At 38.1% G+C, this 20,380-nt stretch overlaps 6 protein-coding genes and 1 long non-coding RNA gene across 11 annotated transcripts; 3 read left to right on the forward strand and 4 right to left on the reverse strand.

Annotated features, from left to right (window-relative positions):
* The first annotated feature begins 1,017 nt into the window (after window positions 1–1,017).
* gatc (glutamyl-tRNA amidotransferase subunit C) lies at window positions 1,018–3,060 on the forward strand. Of its 2 annotated transcripts, none has more exons than XM_008335543.3 (5): window positions 1,018–1,335; window positions 1,403–1,456; window positions 2,144–2,313; window positions 2,418–2,521; window positions 2,639–3,060. In XM_008335543.3, the coding sequence occupies exons 1-5, from the start codon at window positions 1,156–1,158 to the stop codon at window positions 2,698–2,700; spliced, it is 570 nt and encodes a 189-aa protein (XP_008333765.1). In that variant the 5' UTR covers window positions 1,018–1,155; the 3' UTR covers window positions 2,701–3,060. The 2 variants fall into 2 exon arrangements, with proteins under 2 accessions (XP_008333765.1, XP_016898474.1); XM_017042985.2 differs by having other exon boundaries at window positions 1,020–1,335; window positions 1,406–1,456.
* Window positions 3,061–4,451: 1,391 nt separating this feature from the next.
* Window positions 4,452–6,151, forward strand: isg15 (ISG15 ubiquitin like modifier). Its single transcript, NM_001301006.1, is given in 2 exon segments — window positions 4,452–4,505; window positions 5,067–6,151. A coding segment is annotated over 1 exon segment (489 nt). The 5' UTR covers window positions 4,452–4,505; window positions 5,067–5,069; the 3' UTR covers window positions 5,559–6,151.
* Window positions 6,152–6,153: 2 nt separating this feature from the next.
* Window positions 6,154–9,060, reverse strand: pxmp2 (peroxisomal membrane protein 2). Its single transcript, XM_008335545.3, has 5 exons — window positions 8,857–9,060; window positions 7,795–7,917; window positions 7,426–7,588; window positions 6,747–6,866; window positions 6,154–6,650 (listed from the first exon to the last, which is right to left on the reverse strand). The coding sequence occupies exons 1-5, from the start codon at window positions 8,964–8,966 to the stop codon at window positions 6,582–6,584; spliced, it is 585 nt and encodes a 194-aa protein (XP_008333767.1). The 5' UTR covers window positions 8,967–9,060; the 3' UTR covers window positions 6,154–6,581.
* Window positions 9,061–9,982: 922 nt separating this feature from the next.
* On the reverse strand, window positions 9,983–12,405 carry unga (uracil DNA glycosylase a). The gene is made up of 7 exons (XM_008335547.3): window positions 11,778–12,405; window positions 11,306–11,506; window positions 11,119–11,214; window positions 10,876–10,973; window positions 10,704–10,792; window positions 10,398–10,576; window positions 9,983–10,307 (listed from the first exon to the last, which is right to left on the reverse strand). Exons 1-7 carry the CDS (start codon window positions 11,871–11,873, stop codon window positions 10,167–10,169), a joined length of 900 nt encoding a protein of 299 aa, XP_008333769.1. The 5' UTR covers window positions 11,874–12,405; the 3' UTR covers window positions 9,983–10,166.
* On the forward strand, window positions 11,513–16,389 carry alkbh2 (alkB homolog 2, alpha-ketoglutarate dependent dioxygenase). Of its 2 annotated transcripts, none has more exons than XM_025053097.1 (5): window positions 11,513–11,708; window positions 13,041–13,366; window positions 13,441–13,639; window positions 13,714–14,106; window positions 16,253–16,389. In XM_025053097.1, exons 2-4 carry the CDS (start codon window positions 13,081–13,083, stop codon window positions 14,021–14,023), a joined length of 795 nt encoding a protein of 264 aa, XP_024908865.1. In that variant the 5' UTR covers window positions 11,513–11,708; window positions 13,041–13,080; the 3' UTR covers window positions 14,024–14,106; window positions 16,253–16,389. The 2 variants fall into 2 exon arrangements, with proteins under 2 accessions (XP_024908865.1, XP_008333768.1); XM_008335546.3 differs by having other exon boundaries at window positions 13,714–14,024; window positions 16,253–16,384.
* On the reverse strand, window positions 14,314–14,901 carry LOC103397330 (uncharacterized). Its single transcript, XR_523440.2, has 3 exons — window positions 14,702–14,901; window positions 14,498–14,596; window positions 14,314–14,348 (listed from the first exon to the last, which is right to left on the reverse strand). It is a non-coding gene; the product is annotated as an uncharacterized LOC103397330 (long non-coding RNA).
* usp30 (ubiquitin specific peptidase 30) lies at window positions 15,216–20,004 on the reverse strand. Of its 3 annotated transcripts, none has more exons than XM_008335550.3 (13): window positions 19,826–20,004; window positions 19,167–19,276; window positions 18,920–19,093; window positions 18,719–18,822; window positions 18,515–18,613; window positions 18,320–18,365; window positions 18,147–18,241; window positions 17,990–18,049; window positions 17,670–17,756; window positions 17,434–17,508; window positions 17,049–17,259; window positions 16,840–16,936; window positions 15,216–16,487 (listed from the first exon to the last, which is right to left on the reverse strand). In XM_008335550.3, the coding sequence occupies exons 1-13, from the start codon at window positions 19,894–19,896 to the stop codon at window positions 16,217–16,219; spliced, it is 1,500 nt and encodes a 499-aa protein (XP_008333772.1). In that variant the 5' UTR covers window positions 19,897–20,004; the 3' UTR covers window positions 15,216–16,216. The 3 variants fall into 3 exon arrangements, with proteins under 3 accessions (XP_008333772.1, XP_008333771.1, XP_008333773.1); XM_008335549.3 differs by having other exon boundaries at window positions 18,719–18,840; XM_008335551.3 differs by lacking the exon at window positions 19,826–20,004 and adding an exon at window positions 19,378–19,811 and having other exon boundaries at window positions 18,719–18,840.
* Between the last annotated feature and the right edge of the window lie 376 nt (window positions 20,005–20,380).

Raw genomic sequence — 20,380 nt, forward strand, 5'->3', positions numbered from 1 at the left:
TTCCACTCTTCATCCTCTTCAGGGCTTTTCTTACTTCATCCTTTCTAATCTGATCTACCTTCTTCCTAATAGTTTCTGGTTCCTCATTCCTACGTTCCCTTTCATTTTCCTCATTTAACAACTCCTCAAAGTATTCCTTCCATCTTCTCAGCACACTTTCCTCACTTGTGATCACATTCCCCTCTCTGTCCTTAATCAACCTCACCTGCTGCACATCCTTCCCAGCTTGATTTCTCTGTCTCGCCAATCTATACAACTCCTTTTCTCCTTCCTTTGTGTCCAAACTCTCATACAACTCCTCATATGCCTTTTGTTTGGCCTTGGCCACTTCCCTCTTCACTAAACCATGGTAAAACAGTTTGTAGCCTCCTCCAATGTTTCTAGCCTTGCTGCTCTTCCACCTAGTCTCCTGCACACACAAAATGTCTACTCTTCTTCTCTCCATCATATCAGCTAGTTCTCTACTTTTCCCTGTAATTGTACCTACATTCAGAGTTCCAAACTTCAGGCCAACACTTCTATCCTTCCTCTTTTCTCTTTTTGTTCAAATCAATCATCCTCCTCTTCATCTTTGTCTTCGACCAACAGTAGTCCAATTTCCACCAGTACCCTGTAGGTCAACAGCACTGTTGGCAGTCGTTGTTAACCTCGGCCTCGACCAATTCAGTATGGAAATCATTTTAGTGATTCGTATATTTGATTTGGCTAAAAGCTTTACGCCGGATGCCCTTCCTGACGCAACCCTCACCATTTATCTGGCACTATAGTATCACTTTAGTAGCACTGGCTTATGTACCCTAGTGCATCCTACTGGCTGGTTTATGGATTTTTATTCTGTTCAGCTTTAATAGCTGAACTAGTTTAGAATGGGATATTTCATGTCTTACTACTGTCTCAAATAAACTAGTCCGAACTACATCTTACAGGTACAGTAGAATATTCGACCTCAGTAAAGTTACGTTCACAGCCAATGTTCATGCACTCGTATTTAGGCAAAACCGGAAGTACCTGCAAGGGAAGTATCTTAGAATCGCTACACAGGTTAGCATCTAGGCTTTAGCAATGCGTATGCGTCCCACACTGTCTAGCCAAAAAAAAAAAAAAAAGAAAAACTTGGGTTTATTTCTTTACAACTGAGACATAGCTGTGTAGGAAATGTCGATGCTTAGTAATACTGCTGCGACTTTGTGCCGAGGCTTGTCTTTAAAAACGGTGGGATCTTTATTGAACGAGTTAAAGAGCAATGGGCTTATCACAAGGAGAAACGTCCGTTTCTCGCAGATTCGTGTCAATTGTATAAATCGTCAGTTCTGCTCTTCAACACACAACTTAAAGGTCAGACACAGTAAATTCTGAGAAAAGATTTTAATCAGTTGTTTATTTAACCTCATTGTCCTTTTAGCAGGTTCCAAAAGCTCCAACATGGGAACCAGTACCGGAAGAACACCTCCCCCCGGTAACGTTATCTTATATGTGACGACACACATGGCTTTAAGATTTTCTAGATGCCTAAACTACAAACACGAGCGTATCGCATAATCTCTCAGGGTTAATTCTGGAAGAAAGATGCGAAAGCTTATATTTATCAAAAAATGAATGTGAAACTTAAAATGGTAATGTTAGGTCATCACTGATTTTGATTTCTTGCACTTTGCATACCTTATTAATGATGTAAAATATTTTCTTGGTTTTTAATTTGCTTTTAATGACAATGGCATATGTCTATGACTCGCATACAATTCAAGAAGCTTGCCTCGGTCACTTGTCTTACCTACATCCACTACCTTCTTAAAAGGTTTTCTCCGGTAACATATATACATTACCACTAAATTGAAACCCTCAAGATAGCAAAATGAACATAAAAGTTTATTCAGTCTTAAGCCAGTCAAAAACATTCAGACATTTAACTGGTCTGTGGCGCAGAAAAAGGTTGAGGGCCAGTGCTGTGTAACACTTAAAGACCAATTGTATAATGACTAAGTCAAGGGAGAGAATTGAGACCAATATTTGTATAATGTAATTATCCTAGAGCGTAATAAAGTTGTTGGATTGTGTTTTTTGTTTTTGTTTGTTTGTTTTTTATTTTAGGAAAGATTCACTTTGTACATTGCCACATTTAATAATTATCTGGTTATGTTTACAGCCAAAACAAATCCCTGCAGATCTGGTGGACAAACTGGAACGGCTGGCTTTAGTTGAGTTCCGGACCAAACAGGGCCTGGATTGTTTGGAAGAAGCAATCAGGTTTGCAGATCAGCTTCATGTTGTTGACACAAATGGAATCGAACCAATGGATTCTGTTCTGGAAGACAGGTTTGCAATAACACCATTGCAATAACATTTGTCATAGGAAGTGAGCAAATATGAGCGAAAAAAAATGAAAGCATGATATGTGATTGTGGTTTTGTTAAATTCAGGGCTTTATACCTGAGAGAGGACACAGTGACAGATGGGTACTGTGCTGACAAACTGCTACAACTGTCCAAAAATACTCTTGAAGAATATTTTGTGGCACCACCAGGTGAGAGTAGACCTTTGAATTTTATATTTTTTGATCGATTATCTTTTGAATGATACCAGAAGAAACGATTCAGTTTTGCACACATTTTGTTTATTTTCTAATATTTGTCTTCTCCAGGAAATATTCCTCTACCAAAAAGAGAAGAAAGATCTGATCTTCTAAAAAACTCAAGGTTTTGATATTTATTTTTTTGTACTTTATGTGAAAGATAAACAGGTGGAATTATTTTTAACATGTAATTATGTAAAATTCCAATCTGTCAGCCCCCTCAGTACATTGTGGCTCTGGACAAGTCTGTTTGTTCTAATACCTTAAAAATGTAAAAGCTGCTGCTTGCTTTTAGTTTCACTTTCATCTCACACAAAATGCTGTGTAATATCTGTTCATGATAGAGGATGAAAATAGAATATTCTACTATTTGTTGTTTTTAAGTGTTGTTCGGACAGCACCTTTAAGTCTTTAAAGGGGTTTAAAATGATCAATTTGCTTTGAAAATCGTTCGGTGAAAATCAAGTAATTAAAAATCTCTACACAATTAAGCAAGTGCCGGAAGTACTTTTGAAAATGTGTGAAATTAAGTTGTAAAAGTATTTGTTACAATAACAATAAGTAAATGTTGATTTGGTTTCTCTACATTAGCCATGTATTACCGAATTCAGTGGTTCTGAAAGTGTGGTATGTGTACCACCAATGGTACACGAGTGCTCTCTAGTGGTACGTGGAGAAAATTCATATTTTCACATTTTCAATTGAATAAATCTGAACCATACCATGCACAATTAATACAACATTTAAACATAAACATCTTTATAAGCATCTCTCCTGTGTGGTGTAAGCTAACAGTGAAGGCCTATGCTGCTATATTCTAATGTTGGTCATCATTGTGGTACTCAGGGAGCTCAGTCTTTTCTCAGGTGGTACAGAGTACAACAAGTTTGAGAACCACTGACCTAATTTATTATCCCACTTGTTCCACTGCTCATTCATGACATCATTGAGTCAAGTGGCTTTTTGGTTTATCAAGGTGTGTCCACATGGTCATAATGACTTGCTCAAATTCAAACGCAGTATCAGAGTGAAGTTGAATATTATTTATATTATTTATTATATATTTATTTGATGTATTATTATTTATTTTGAATGGTGATGGCTGGTGTTAGTTTAAAAAAACAACTCCCAACCAAATGACAGTAGTTGCAGTGTGACATAACACACTGAGCCGAAAGAATATAAGTCAAAAACAAGTCTTCCTTTGTATTTGTATTGACAATGTCCATTCCATTCCCCATGTCAAAATGCACTACTTGGTCAAATTGGTTTCCAGGAAAATCATGAAATTGACATTGACCAGAAGTACACAGCACAGCCTTAGATATAGATTTGATAGAACTGCAGTAATTACTATGCTGTCAGGACAATATGGACTACAATAACTAGTCAATGAAAAAGTACAAGAAATAAACATAAAAAATAGGAGGTAGACCAAAGACAAAAGCACAAAAAACTACATAATAAAGTGATAAAACAAGAATTTGTTCTAAATTATAATCCCTTCATTTAAACATTATCAATCCTTAAAAACTGGAACATTCTTCCTAAAACCTTTATACTGTGTGTGATGTAAAAGTATTTTATTTAGTTCTATTTACTTGTGCATTAATGAACACGATACACAGTGATGTTCATTTTGTTATTGTATTTTTGTCAATGTGAATTTCCTGGAGTTAAAACAAAACTTTGTCCTGTGACATCAAAGTTGCATTACACCAAGTCACTTTACAGAGAATGGAAACTGAAAGTTAAAGGACCTGTGAGGGAAAAACGAATCTTAGTGGAGGGAGGACTGAAGCAGCCTGTATATAAACAATGGTGAGTGACTGTTCACCGTCTGTGACTGAGAGCTTTGCAGCTGAGGAGCATCGCTTTACAATCTGTTCTTAACCTAAAACTTTTTCAACAGGATTTTGCTTTAACGTGCCATTAAGTAAGTAAAGTGATTTAATTAATATCAATTTTTGCTTTAAAAGATTTTAACGTCTGTCTTGGGAATCTGTTGATTAAGGAATGCATTGTGTTTGTATTGAATTAGTTTACTATATTACATTCTTAATTTCAGAATCCCTCAAAATTCCGTATGATAGTTTTGATTGTATGTTTTTACTTAGACAATGAGAAGTATAACAAAAACCTACGTATTTATAATGGTTTTAACTAATTATTTATTTAAATATTTTTAGAAATTGATTTAGCCTATTGAATTCATAAATCTACGCTAATATATATTTTTAATTATATTTACAATTGTCTCTTCGATCGTTTGTTATCATTGTGTTGGTACCTACGCTTTATTTACATGTTGTATTTCTGTCAGGCAAATACACTCCTTTAAGCCAAAGTAAATGGCTTAAAGGAGAATTTTAATTGCTATCATCAAACAACTTAGATGTATGTTAATACTGAAAGCACCATTGCCTGTCCCCTAATAGCACTCCATTGTTTTATGTCACAACCACTGAATATCAGAAATGTCAAAATTCTCTCCTAGATCATGGAAATAACCATCACAATGTTAAACGGGAACTCATGCACTCTGATGGTGCAGCCTCAGGAGAACGTGGGCTCTCTGAGGCAGCGCATCCATCAGAAACTGAATGTAACCCCCGAGAGACAGAGACTGGTGTTTGACAATGGGCAGAGGAAGGATTTGAGCGACAACTCCCAGAACATAGCATTCTACGGTCTGCGTTCTGGCTCCAAAGTGTCCTTGCTGGTGATCGAACCGGTCACCATTCAGGTATTTCTGAAGAACGTCAAAAACGTGGTCAGCGCCTACGACATCACACCTGACGAGACAGTGGCCAACTTTAAGCGCAGGGTGCAGCACAGAGAAGGCGTGGCAGAGAGTCAGCAGAGGCTGGTGTTCCAAGGCCAGGAGATGACGCAAGGAAAACTGTCTGATTACAACGTCCAAGCTCTGAGCACCATTGAGCTGTTACTGCGTCTGAGAGGAGGCAGAGGACACACCGTCATTGGCTGATAATAGATCAATGTATATGTGGATTTTTTTTTATTTCTCTCTGGTTAAGGTTAATGTTGTGTGAGTTTTATGTCAAAATAAAGTTGTAATGTTGTAACGTCTATGCACAACCTAGTTTTTAATTAATTCAGATTACACATTCAAAGACTAAAACTCTCTCACTCTCTCTCTGGCCCAGGTTTCACAATAACTAAAGAATAAATTGTCTCTAAGTGTCAATAGATGTTTTGTTAATTGTATTATTTAACCCCTGTCCAAACAATGTAAAATTTCAGAAATTAGTCAATGAATTTGTTAACAGTAAAGACAAGAGCAGTGAAGTAAGTATTACACAACATATCACACATGCTTCACTGAGAAATGGTCATTAGGAAATTGGTCATTTACTTATTCAATATTTGGTTTGAAGTTGTCCAATTAAACCCAATGTCAAAGAACTTACCCTAATCCTGCATGTTTTTAGCAAACACCACCTAGATAGACATTAGTTACCACTAGTGATCTTTGTTGCTTTGAGGCAAGATCATGGACATCCATCTTTGACCATATGGACCACAACCTTTTAATAATAATAAAAAAAACATTATCAATGAGATCATTTGTAATGTATTTATTTTCAGAAATTGAGTGCAAAAGTTTCTCTGGCACAGTCCACAACAAGACACCAAACATTTAGCACAGATTATTTAAAATGTCTTGTTCCCAGAGTGATTAAAATGTATCTGGTATGACAACCTGAAAGACTTTGGCTCTAAAGCAAAAAAAAATAAAATCTAAACATACTTGTGTACATGTTCTGTTAGAACAAAGTAGTCTGTTGTAGTGGTTTAAAGGGATCAGGGTACAGCTGTGTTAGCTGTCAGTGTCAGAATAACTATTAAATTATTTGCAATGTATTGTGAAACAGGGTCACGCTCTTGTGTCTGGTTATGTCTGTTACGTCCCACATCCCTGGTCACCAAAGTCACAGTAAGGGGAAGATTCCTCTTGACGGATCAACTCATCACTGATCTTCAGGAAATCTCACTTCCTCACTGAAGCCAGGTAGGCGTACCAGAAGAAGGCAACCATGTTGGCAAACAGTACTCTGAACTGAGAGAAGCACATGAAAACTTTACATTGTTAAATGACACCATTTATGTGTAACTGTCATCTCTTGTACAATGTGCATTTGAATGAAAGTCATACCTGAACAGGCACAAAGTTGACATTAATAAACTGAAATGGAGTCCAGACTTTCCAGTTCATCTTTAAAGCGGTCAAGTAACTTTGCCTCATCTTCTGTTCAAAGTCTTTCCATCCTTTAGCCTGGAAACATATCATGTAATAATTTAAATGATGTTTTATTAGAGAGAGGCATCCATTACATTTACTTTTTTCTGTGCCGCTGAGCTACTTTAAGAAATTCAGTGAAACCATTGTCAACAACATTGTTAATCAGTCCACAGTCCGTCACAATCCCTCTGACACCCTCTGAAGTGTGTCAGTCTATCAGCCGTAGACTTGTTTAGACTGCCCTGAGTCTGTTCTTACACGTCTGACCGGAAGTTGAACGAGTTTGTCTTTCAAGTTTCTGCAGCGAGTGCAAAAAATAAAAAACAATGTGTATCGACTGTCTATTTAAGAGGAATTAGTGGATGGACAGTGGAATTGTTGGCTATACAGGCCATGTTGTTTTGCCTCTGACTTGAGTTGAAATATTTAATACAATTCATCTTCACAAAATTAACGTAATTTACACAGCCGTAGATTTTATGTTGGAAAATCAGTCATTTATTTTCCTAGCTTTAGTGAATGTATAAGAAGCCTGACTGCCTTTACAAATATCTATTGAATAAATATAAATTGCTGGGGCAACATGACTCACCTCTAAGACGTTCATAACAAAGTAGAAAATAAGCAAAAACCCAGGTGCAAAAAAAAGTCTGTCCAGAAGCAGACGTTTGACGATACAGTATGGATCAGTGGTGGGCATCCACACCTCCATCAGCTGGTAGAAGTAATGGCTGACTGGTCCTGTAATGATCAATCTGCAATAACAAGCAAAAAGACAAAACATGAGAAAAAGGGATTTGGCTCTGATGATACTCTTTTCATGTTACACCATGTTTCAGTATGTTGACACGTCAGGACAGAGTTGTTGATGAATAATGTGGTAAGACCGACCTGTGAATAATGACTAGTGCTAGATTATACGTGACTATGAATTTATTTTTCGGCTTACGTGAAGTCTTACCCATAGATGGCGAAGCGTGCAGCTGCGGCTGCGTCAATCTCACTTATGGAAACTTCATTCTTGGCCTTTTTTCTTGCCTCCACAAACTGAGACAGTAAATTTCCTAAAGCTGAAATGATGGCACTGAAAAATCAAAGGGACACACAGTGACATATTTACCTTTAAAGATAAATAATATGTCATATACAGGGTCAGGTTTCATATCCAACCGACACACCACAGTTCATGAAACAATTCATATGTTGGAACAGTACTTTCTCTTTTTTCCCCAGAAATTTCATCATTTTTACACAGACTCACAGACAGAATTAGAATCATTAATTAGAATCAGGAAAAGTACCAATTACTAATGCATGATAGTAGAATGTCATGACACAGTGAAAAAATTAAGTGACCCTGAACAAAGTTTGTACTCTCTGTGTACTCTGTGTCATTATTTAAAAAAGAGCTAGGGGAGGATCTTCAAGTCAATGCTGATTGGCTAGAAGGATACACAGTAGTTGGAAACAAATGGATCAATGTTATTTTTTGTTTTGAAAAATAGGATAATTAAAAGTATTTATCAAGCAAAGCATTTATGTACATACATTTTTGAAGGAAGCATAGATTATTTTATCCAATACAGAATTCTGTTCTTCTTTGACAGATATTTTACATTTCTAAAGCTATGATGGTCTTTTAACATGGGTTTTTGAGTTCACAGATTCATACAGTTTTCAACCTTTAAGCAACTGAAACCTACTAACATGATCATTTTTTTACTTGTTTCCCTCATTGGATTACAGCGTTATGCACAGAAGCGTCCTCAGAGCATTATATATTATTATATTGACCTGCTGGATTCAATAAGGTGCCTTTAGCAGAGATTAACTACTACGTTAGTTATACACTACTGTATTGTCCGTTGTTTACAGTACCTACAGTACCACGTGTGTCTTTCTAGTTTTCTGTGTAATTTTCTTTAAATTGTTTTTTTTTTTTTTCAAACTTCTTTTAAAAAAGCAAAAAGCAAAAAGTTTACAGTCGTCCAACAACCAGTGATTTTAAACGAGAGTTACAGACCTGGTCACAGACTTTGTGAGGATGGGGTATTTTTTCAGCAGCAGCAGATACTGCTGCAGTAACCGGAAATGTACGGACACATCCCGCACCGGTACACTCTGCACGGGCATCGTCGCGTCTTTTACTGCAAACACTAAACGAACATCACAAACAGAAAACAAGCTCTAGTCTAATGACCGAATTTACAGGAAAAGGAACTCCGCTCAGACACTTCCGGATGACGTCACAACACCCCATAGTGGTCCCGCCTTCGCGGTGACGTCACACCATGCGTCGAGTGCCTGTGTGCTTTTGATACAGACCATGAAACAAACTGGAGAACGAATTTTATTCTTTAGCTATCTAGTTGAAAATTAACATAAATAATAATAACAATAAAATCATTTATATATGTGGTTTATGTCCCTGACATTCCATACAGTTTATATTGTTAATACAAACTTTACTTTAAGAAACGGTGGGCAATTTTTATTTTAAATTGGTAATCTAAGGAAAACACACCTTTCCTATCAGGACAAAAAACATTTCGGGTTTTTAACTGACCAACACATCTGTATTTAAGCCCATTTATAAACTTATTCCTGCAATGAATGGAAAATATTTTTGACTGGTACCTGGCATACCATTAGACTACATTCCTTATTCTTTTAATTAAAATAAATGATAGAATTGATTTAAATGTATTCTCAGTGCCAATAGCTCATCTTTTTAACAGCTGTTACATGGAAACTGAACATGTCATTTTTTATATCTTTTGTTGTATTCGTTTTTATTATGTATGATTCACTGAGTGCTGCTATTATTTAATGCACATTGTAATATTGAATTGTATGTTTTGTACAATTGTAATCCCCATTTTCCTTTGTGACACTGCCATCATCTAGTGGTGTAAATCTCCCTGGATTTCAGAGTGTGATTCCCCAGTCAATATCACTTTTCTACTATAGGTCATTTAGTGGTTACAGGAATATATGTCTCCACCTTATTCTAGGGGCAATGGACTGAGTCTTGATTACATAATGAGACAATTAATACTTGTGGTAATAAAGTACAGCAGAATGTGAACAGCGACTGAGTTATGCCTAATATCTGTGCAAATTGAACATTAAATAATTTACACACAATATGCACTTTTAGGAACTACTTTAATGGAACAGACTTTTAAGAATAAACTGTTTTAAAAAAAAGCAGTCAGACAAAGCTTCAGGGAACAGGGAATATAAACATATTTGCAATGTTAACAGATTACTGGAAGTATGTGGTCAGTAATTCACTTTCACACAGAATGTGACTCTTACACAAACAGTAACTTAAAGTGCCTTCCAGTCTATGGGAGTCTTCCCAGATTTTTTCAGCAGCTCGTTGGCCTTTGAGAAATGTCTGCAGCCAAAGAACCCACGGTGTGCAGACAGGGGAGAAGGATGCACAGCCTGGAGCACATGGTGACGTTTCTGCAAAAATAGTTCAAAAGTAATGCTCTATCAACAAAACAGGAAGATACCACTTTATGTATTGGTTCTCATGCAGAACTGTTGACCTACTCTATTAATAGCAGCTCCTTTCTTCTGAGCATAGGACCCCCACAGTATGAAGACAAGCCCCTCCAGGTTGGTGCTGAGCCACTGCACCACAGCATCAGTGAAGGTCTCCCAGCCTTTGTCTTTGTGGGAGTTTGCCTGGTGTGCTCTGACTGTCAGTACAGCATTGAGCAACAACACGCCTGAAGAGTATATCATGGTTTTAAAAAAAAGAAAAAAAAGACAGCAACTCTGTTCATCATGCAAAGGTAATCTGTTGAGTAAGACTTTTTTATTTGAGGTTTTTTTTATTGTTGTTTTTTAAAATACCCTGTTTGGCCCACTCAGTGAGATCTCCATGTCCAGGATGCTGGAAACCTTCAATGTCTGTAGCTAGCTCTTTGTACATGTTCTCCAAACTGAAAACGGACAGAAAGTAAATCTTTAGTATTTTAAGATTTAAACAAGCAAACAAAGAAAACGAATGAGATGGAGGTCCCACCTGGGAGGGGGTGGTACTGGTCTTTTAACACTGAAGCACAATCCATGGGCTTGTTTTGGACCATGATATGGATCCTGACCAAGGATTACTACTTTGACCTGAGGGAAGAGACAGGACTGTGATAGTAAATGTAATTCTAGTGAAAACGACTTCGTATGGCTGTGTCCACTTCTATTATATAGTTTTTGTTTAGAGGATAATTTGCTCAATGCTAACCAATTAGGTCAGAGTTATGTCACCTACATCATTAATGTCACACATCTGTGTCCAGGTGAAGATGTCTTCGACAGGTGGATACACTGTGGTGCGTTTCCGATCTTCAGACACAAAATTCATCAACTGTATGCGTTTCAGATAGAAATAGTTAGTAAAACTCTTTTTAGCATGACAGAAACACAATTATGTGCATGGAGCTAGCTGATCCTCTCACTTGTTTGAAGTATGGTTTTCCAAATTCCCCACACAGCCCTTTCCTCCAACTCTCACCGAACCCTGGGGGACACTGGGAGGAAGAGAGTCGCTCAAAAGCTGCTCTCTTGTTGCGGGCGATTTTCTCCAGGTCCTCCGGTGACAGAGGGGTTTTAGGCGGCGTGGACGGCTCTGAGTCCACCGCCGAAAGCTTTGGCTTCTTCTGCAAAATTTTGGTGTAAGAAGCGGGGTAGGAAACAGATAAGAGTCGAAGTGGAGGGGGGCGATCAGACGAAAGTAGCCTCAGTGAGCGGAATGTCAACATTCTCATGCAGAGGTGTGTTTTAGCAGCTGTGGCGTTTGTGAACGCAGCCTGAATCCACTATTTATGCGGAAACTTTTGCACTGTTGAGCTGCATCACCATGTAAGTACAGTAATAACAAACAAAAGATGAGGTTATTTGTGACTAGAGAAGTTTAAACATGACACTCACTGACTCGTTCACATCTTCGGTTTCATTTAACTCCTTAGAAATCCTCTTTTTCGAGACAGGCGAAAAAAACGAGTTGATAGTTTTCTGTCCTATCATTTTGTTGAAAAGCGACTTTGCGATCAGCTTCACGCAAGTAATAAGTCTCGCTATAAAATGAATTACACAAGTTAACAAAGATAAACAGACCAATCTGTAAGTGACCACTGGGCGCTAGTGATTGTCACAGCGTTAGGCAGCACTATGTCCAGACTTGTTTCGTTTGGCCAGTCCCGTGATCAATGGCGTCCGAAGCACCATTCGTTGTGTTCCCTGATTCCGTACCCAGTTCTATGCTTTGAAGGGTAATAAAAATTACGTCGATTTTGAGAAAAATAGAGATATAGAGGCGTGGTGGACGCAGTAGTCTTTGGCGCCAACAAAAATGACGCAATGAGCTACGTAATAATGGGCGGGCTGCTTTTCGGACCAAGCTGGTGTTTCTTAATAGTTTTTGACTTACGGTACTGCAACTGACGTTTATTTCAAGCAGCATTTATGAAGCACAGGGTGGCTTGAAAATAACAAAAAAGCGAATTTGAAGTTGTTGTGATCCCCAACTGTAAGTTTAGTACAGGATGTGACGTTTTATTGAGATGGTATATGTGTGTGAGTGACAATGAGGTAGGTAGAATGGTGTCGTTGGAAGCAGTAGAGGTAGTGGTTGGTCGCATTGTGGTTAAAATCTAAAATTAGCCATCCAGTAAACAAACTCCTCAGTCTTATATTGAATTAAATGGAATACAGTGGTGACAATATCCTCCCTTAACCTCACAACACAGTATTAATTAAAATAGAAATCTGTTTCATTATCAGCAAATCGGACAGCAGACGATGACCTGTCGCCCCCTTGTGGTTGACTGTACCAGTCGGATCCGTAATCTGGAATATGACAGTGCATTTCTTATTTGAAGATGTAATTATTGCATCATTTTAAACAAAAATAATAAAATATGAGTGAAAATAACATATATACCAAGCAAGTAAATATAACGGACAAAAGACAGACAGCGTATTGCACTTGGTATGTTATTTCACTACCAACAAAGGTTAGTTTGATTTAAATGTGGACACAATTGAATTAAAAATGTATTCTTTCCTTTTATGTTTTATGTTTTGTTCTTTTATGCTGATAGAAACATGAGAAAATACACTGCAATTGTAGCCACAGCAGGTACACACTGAAACTTTGATTCCATATTAATTATTGTTCTTGGAACCCCCCAGGTTTTGAGAAAGTAACTGAAGCATGTAACAGGTTAATGCAATGGATGCATTTGGGATTCAGGAACATAATACCTGTTCCTGCACCAGTGATGCAAAAACAAGAAGTTCAAGCAGAGAGGTCAACTCATTCAAACAGGAGAGGATGGAGAAAGAGGATATGGATGGGGAGGAAGATGAGGATGAAGCTCTGGCAGAGTTCTCTCATCCAGTACCTTGGCAAAAAATAGAGGCAGAAGGACTTGACTGTGATTATGCTTTACTGTTCTCCAAAGGTGACGCAGACAGACATTTTAAACAACTGGAGGAAGAGATTGTGTACTCAACAGGTAGAATAGTAACTCTCATTATGAAGTGACACCAAGAGACTTTAGTGATGTAGAGTCACAGTGTTGTGTTTTAGGGGACGAAGCAAAGGTCCACCTGTTTGGACAGCTGCACAATATACCAAGGAAACAGGCAACATATGGAGATGTTGGCGTGACCTACACTTATTCTGGAGTGACTCGTTCCGCCTGTCCCTGGACTCCAACTTTGGAATCCATTCGAGATGCTGTCAACAATGTAACAGGGCAGACATTTAACTTTGTCCTGGTCAACAGGTGAGACTTAATGTAATTCCAGTTTTGACTCTTCTCTTTTTGTGTTTAATCTGTACCTTTTTTTACTGCACCAGATATAAAGATGGACAGGATCACATGAGTGAGCATCGTGATGATGAAAAAGAGCTGGACCCTCGTTGTCCCATCGCCTCTGTCTCTCTTGGAGCTGCACGGGACTTTGTATTTAGGCACAGAGGTGCTCGGGGTAAACAGGGCTGCAGGCAGATTGAACCTGTGAGGTTGGAGCTCACTCATGGAAGCCTGCTCCTTATGAATCCACCCACCAACACTTTTTGGTACCACGCCCTTCCTGTGCGCAAGAAGGTCCTCCTTCCTCGCATCAACCTCACGTTTAGACGCATCATACAGGGTGGCAAGAATTAAGGTGATCCTAGACCTGTCTTTTTCCACCTTGGCATCGTGACCCCACGTGAGGTCACCTGAAATGTCTAGTAACTGATAAAAAGGTGAGGTTGCCAGAAATCTGTGGTGACAGAGGCCAAAAGAGGTTGGGAACCAATGGCCTAGACCTCAATTATATGCTGCAGTGAAAAACAGCTTTATCATGGTCATTAGGTTTGACATCAGGTGGAGGAGAATGAAAGTGATGGTGGCATAAAACTAAAATACTAAATAAAAGGATTCCCTGACCTGTTTTAATACCTCGACTGCTGCAGGTCAGTGTTTCTTCACCTTGATCAGGAAGACTCTACAAAAACAATCACAGACTATTGTAAAAAAAAATCTAATTGGACTTTTGTACAACGTATTTTCTTTGCGGCTCCAAAACGTTTTTAAAAACACACTATAGGAGACATTAAACAATTAAGAAAGAGGACGGTCCACTGGATAAGTCACCTCTAGGCACTGCATGTCAAACAAGTGAGCAACTTTAGGTTGACAATCCCGTTCTTCCTCCAGCGATGATGTCAAAACATGGAACAGTTCATGAGCATCCTTAAGTAAATAACGCAACAAATAATAGAAAATGTTTTAGCCATTAATAAACGAAAGTGTATATAAAATATAAAAAAACTACAACCCAACAACAACACAACTAACCTGCTCTTCAAATGAGCTAATGTGCCACCGGTAAAGCCTGAGAACATCCAAGAGACAGCCAGCATCAAGTACATTTTCATTTCCAGGTTCATCGCTAGACAAAGCTGTAGAAACACAAACAGCTTCAATCACAAACAAACAAATAAACAAACAGTTGTTGATAACAATCCAGGATTCATTTGACCCATTTTTTTCAAATACCTTTTAGAACGTTAGGTTTGACATCAGGTGGAGGAGAATGAAAGTGATGGTGCATTTTAAATTAAAAATAATCAAATGGAACATATTCAATTCAAAGTTAGCTTAAATACTGTACTAACTGTATCAACTTTTTTTACCACCTTAAGGTTAGTTACTCACTGAAGAAGGCACATGACCTTATAATCATTGAGGATCTCATGAAGAAATTCAAGTTTGAAGAAACTTGAAAAGTCACAGTATTAATTTGTAAAAACCAAGTACTGGGTTTTTGGCACATCTACTTCTAAATGAACACACCATTTTGTCGCTCTTGTGTCTTTAGTGATCACGTTTTGTTTTTCCATTTTAATACCAAAACCATTATCTTCACATACTTTACATTAATACACATATCCTCATATGAATAAACATTAGTGCAAATTGCAGAAACAGGTGACAAAGGACTTTGCATCAGGCCACATTCACATGGCTGATTTGGACGGAGCCAAACTTGAAGCTAAAATTTACACAGAAAAATACAATTATACTAAATAGCTTCTAAAACCTGCAGTAATTTTCTTGTTTGACCAAAAACCAGCAAAGTTTAAACCATCTGTAGAACATTCACAAAAAGTCAATATAAAGCTGGAAATAATTTTGTACCTCAAATAACTCACAGGAGAACTGGTTTTATCTGAAAAAAATAGTTCCTCTATTGGTAGAGATGTCAGAATAAAAAAAAGGAATCATACAGAATAATTTCCCAATAATTTTTAATAGGCCACCACACATCTATGATGGTGTCATATCCAACATTATTTAAGGCAACACATATTTTAAATGTTTTAAATCAGGTGTAATTTAAGTTTTAACGATGGGTGCAGCACTACAGCACTGATCTTAAACAATGCCCTCATCTTGGCTTTAGTGGTTGCTTATCGTATAAAACCAAAATCATGATTTCTCAACCTGTCCAGCCTGAGAATAGTAGTTTTACTAATTTATTACATTAAATACCAAACCGCTTGAAAAAAAAAGTGCAACACTGTTGTCTTAAATGCACAATAACCCCCTGTGTGTTTTATTTACTTTACTCTTGCTATTACAAGACCAGAACTGTTGTTTTAGATGTTTGATTATAAATTGGGCCCGTAATCTTTCGCAAAATAGCAAATTGTACACAGTTTACAAAATCAGCAACATCCAACATTAATGCCTGACATGCTGCTGTGGTCCTTGATACAAAGTTAACTCCCACATTCACTCTGCCATGGCTTTCCTTTCTAGTCTCAAAGTCAACCTCTGCTGGTAGAGAAACCATGGTAACTGACATAATCACAAGTCTGTCTGTCCGTTTACTCCTGAATGCAGAGCCAGGATCGGCCTTTGGACTCTTTCGTAGAAGAGCATGTAGGCGTTAGAAGACAGCACCTCCTGCAGACTGGCCTTTCTTACGGAGTCGTCCGACACCCAGAGCCACTGGGAGCTGAAGGGTGAGCAGCTGCGAGGAGAGGAAGGGCTCCGGCGGTATGTGACAAAATGTCCTGAGTGCATGTCACCGTGGTGAACCAGCACAGCTGTGAGCAGGAAGTAGTACTCTGGGGAACTGGTGGAGGATGAAGAGAAGAAAGAACTTATTAAACAAATGAAAATTAATATGTTGCAGCAGGTAATGGTGAAGGTTCAATAAATGAATAACTAGGTAAAGAACAGCACTCAGCAATTTATCGTCACAATAGTCTCAACAAGAAGGGTTTTCTTAAGGCTGAAAACATTAAATCCAATAAACTTCACATTACACTAAATTAACCTATATAATTGTATATGCCTAATATTGATAATCTGAGATTAATTTACAGCTGCCTCCTTCCATTTGATGTAGAGAGCAATTATTTTATCCTGACTTACATAGTATGACCTGGGCAGTGTTGTGTGTGTTGTGTTTGTTTGAAGGTTACTTGTAGTCATAGATGAGATTCGCTCCAGGTGACAGATGAAATAAAGATGAACAGTTTCCATTGGAAAAAGGATTGTTGTTGTTATGACGCTCTGCATCTGGAAGACAGAAGATGGAGAAAAAAAACACAATGATCGTAAAACAGACAGAAAAAGGTTGTTACAGTAGAAAATGAAGATGAAAATGAAGTTAATGTAAAAGCTGACATACCGATGCCATTATCTGTGGGTTTGTCTGTGTTTTCTACATTTGCTGACTTAGCTGTACAGCGAAGCTGCATGTTTCTCTGTGTTGACACATTATGTTTGTAGCGGTCCATCGAGAGGTATTCGGAGAACTGAACATGTTCCTGCCGCTTAATTGGGGTTCCTTCACTGGACCACGTCAGTCTTTGTAAATGGATACACAGACACTGTGGAAGCTACACACAAAACACACACACACACACACACACACACACAGAGGACACAATCCATCCGTTATCTAATCCTGATCTACAGAACAGTTACTGATCAATTTAAATTAAACAAGAAGAATTTGAATTGACTATCTAATCAATGATTGACATCATTACAAGTATGGGTGACATTTTTACCTTCCCTAGTTTTAGGTGTTTCACAAAAGTTGTTCTCTGACTTTCCAGGACTTTTATCATGGTCTGTTGTTGAAGCTGAAAACAAACAATTACAACCAGACACAAAGTAAAATTAGTTAAATACATATTAATGTAAAATATTCATGTCACACAATTTCACTTCAAGATACCATATTAGTAGTTGTTGTTGATTATCAGGAGTGAATCATAGGACACTGAGACTTTAGTGGCTGTACCTTTGTGCAGTTCTCACACTCCACTTCTTTGATGGTTTCTGAAGAGATGAAGTGTTGGAGACACTGATCAATGGAAATCTGTCGACCCTGAAGATAACACGGAACAAATAACCGCACCAACTAAAAGAACCATCTGCAGCAAAGCCTTCCTGTCACTTTTCCTGAAATACTTGCAGATTACTTACTTGACATTTTTGACAAAGGCAATCAATCTAAAATGATGTGTAAGTGCATCTAAAGTGAAGTAAAACTCCGGACATGTTTAATTTGTCGTTTCCTTTTTTCTAACATTCATTATTGGATTCATGTTTTCTGCTTACCCACTGAGGCACAGGGATGGACAGAGACAGACTCTCAAATGAATCATATCGCACCGGACTCTAGGTAAAAAAAAAAAAGAAATCACAGTAATCACCCTAAGAGATAAAAGTCAACATAAAATAGCGTCATTATGTAATGGCCAACAAAACACCTTACTTGTTGTTCACAGCGTTTGCATGACATGTTACTCGTTAGACGGCCGTGAAAAGGATGCTGAAACTTCCAGGGGCTTGGTATGGGATGAAGAGGGGCTACAAAATAAATGAAATTATACAAAATGAATAAAACTAAAATACTAAATTAAAGGATTCCCTGACCTGTTTTAATACCTCGACTGCTGCAGGTCATTGTTTCTTCACCTTGATCAGGAAGACTCTACAAAAACAATCACAGACCATTGTAAAAAAAAATCTAATTGGACTTTTGTACAACGTATTTTCTTTGCGGCTCCAAAACGTTTTTAAAAACACACTATAGGAGACATTAAACAATTAAGAAAGAGGACGGTCCACTGGATAAGTCACCTCTAGGCACTGCATGTCAAACAAGTGAGCAACTTTAGGTTGACAATCCCGTTCTTCCTCCAGCGATGATGTCAAAACATGGAACAGTTCATGAGCATCCTTAAGTAAATAACGCAACAAATAATAGAAAATGTTTTAGCCATTAATAAACGAAAGTGTATATAAAATATAAAAAAACTACAACCCAACAACAACACAACTAACCTGCTCTTCAAATGAGCTAATGTGCCACCGGTAAAGCCTGAGAACATCCAAGAGACAGCCAGCATCAAGTACATTTTCATTTCCAGGTTCATCGCTAGACAAAGCTGTAGAAACACAAACAGCTTCAATCACAAACAAACAAATAAACAAACAGTTGTTGATAACAATCCAGGATTCATTTGACCCATTTTTTTCAAATACCTTTTAGAAGCTGGAGCAGTGTGATGGACAGCTGTTTGTCTTTTTGGGACAGGACTGAAGGCAAACATGAAAGTTTCTCCAGCCACTTGATGAAAGATGGACATGCTGCTAAACCCTGAAGCAAAGAGTTCAGGAAGCAAGTGTTCCCCAAGTTCAGCAGACCAGGAACCATACCTGCAAGAAAACATAAGGTATTTGCTGCTTTGCGATCACGACGACTTCAACAACATAACTGAATGCATCTCACCTCTCTTTTTCTTCTTTTTCTCCGTAGTTGGGCCCCACAAAACATAAACTCCAACTGCAACTGCAGCAGCAATCCCACCGATTACACCCCAGTTTTTAATCATCCTGTTCCTGAGAAGATAACGTGTAAAGTAACAGGATTACAGGCCTCCAGCAAAAGTGGACAAAGAGTATTGCCTGCTTGCTGAATGAAATGAAATACTTGCACTCACTCCTTACGGCAAACACAATCCCTCTCACGGCTTTAACTAAGTATTTCTTATCCCTCAAACAACAGAAAACCTACAAAAACCTGAAAACTACAAAAACCGTAACAGTGGCTTAAAGAGCATTTGGTATCTCATCTCACTGCCCTTTACCACAATTAAATTGAACCGACAGCCTGCTAATAGCATATAGTTTAGCGCAACGACTACACTGTCGACCAGCGTGTCAAAATCTGTAACATCTGTTATACGAGCATTTCCGGAGCACCGAGTTTTACGACCTGTCGGTAAATGAACAATAACACGACCTTTCCCCTTGGCTGTACTTGTCTACATCTGCGCGTGTTGCACTTCTTGCACAAACGTACGGCACTTTTGTGACCCGCGTCTCCTTCCGCCTCCATGCAGCTGCAAAAACCGCGATCACTGTCTACACTTAAACATACAATTTTACCTGATTATGTGTCCAGTTCCAAGAAACTCTCGGACAAGCATGTCTGAAGTCTCCGGTCCATATCGAAACATCCTACCTTATTTTCGGAACTATTTTTTATGACGTTGCTATGTTTCAGGACGGACCCAACGGAAAAGAGTGCGGATGTGTTCATAATTAATGTTCCGGGTAGACCCCTGTTCCTGTCACTTTTGCGGTTGAGCTTTTCAGTGGCTTTAGCGTAGACACAACGTAAACGAAGTATTTAGCATAATAATAATAACATGTGTACCAGCATATGTATATGTTCCTTGGCTTGGTTTTCCTTACATCTTTCCACAAATTAAACGTTATATCAGCATATAATATACAATAATATCTATACATTCATCCATCCAAGTGTGGGCACATCATTAATGTCATTAAAGATAACTTGCAGAGCGAATGTTTATTTCAAGATTCATGTGTGAGAATTACTGTTGTGTTGAGTACTGTGTGCGAAAAACTATAGAGATGTATGTCCATGTCCAATCCCCCCTCTCCCAGCTATCTCTCTTTAGCAAAAGTCAAAAACGT

This window comes from Cynoglossus semilaevis, chromosome Z, assembly GCF_000523025.1.
Source record: "Cynoglossus semilaevis isolate Cse_v1.0 chromosome Z, Cse_v1.0, whole genome shotgun sequence".
NCBI classification, from domain to species: domain Eukaryota; kingdom Metazoa; phylum Chordata; class Actinopteri; order Pleuronectiformes; family Cynoglossidae; genus Cynoglossus; species Cynoglossus semilaevis.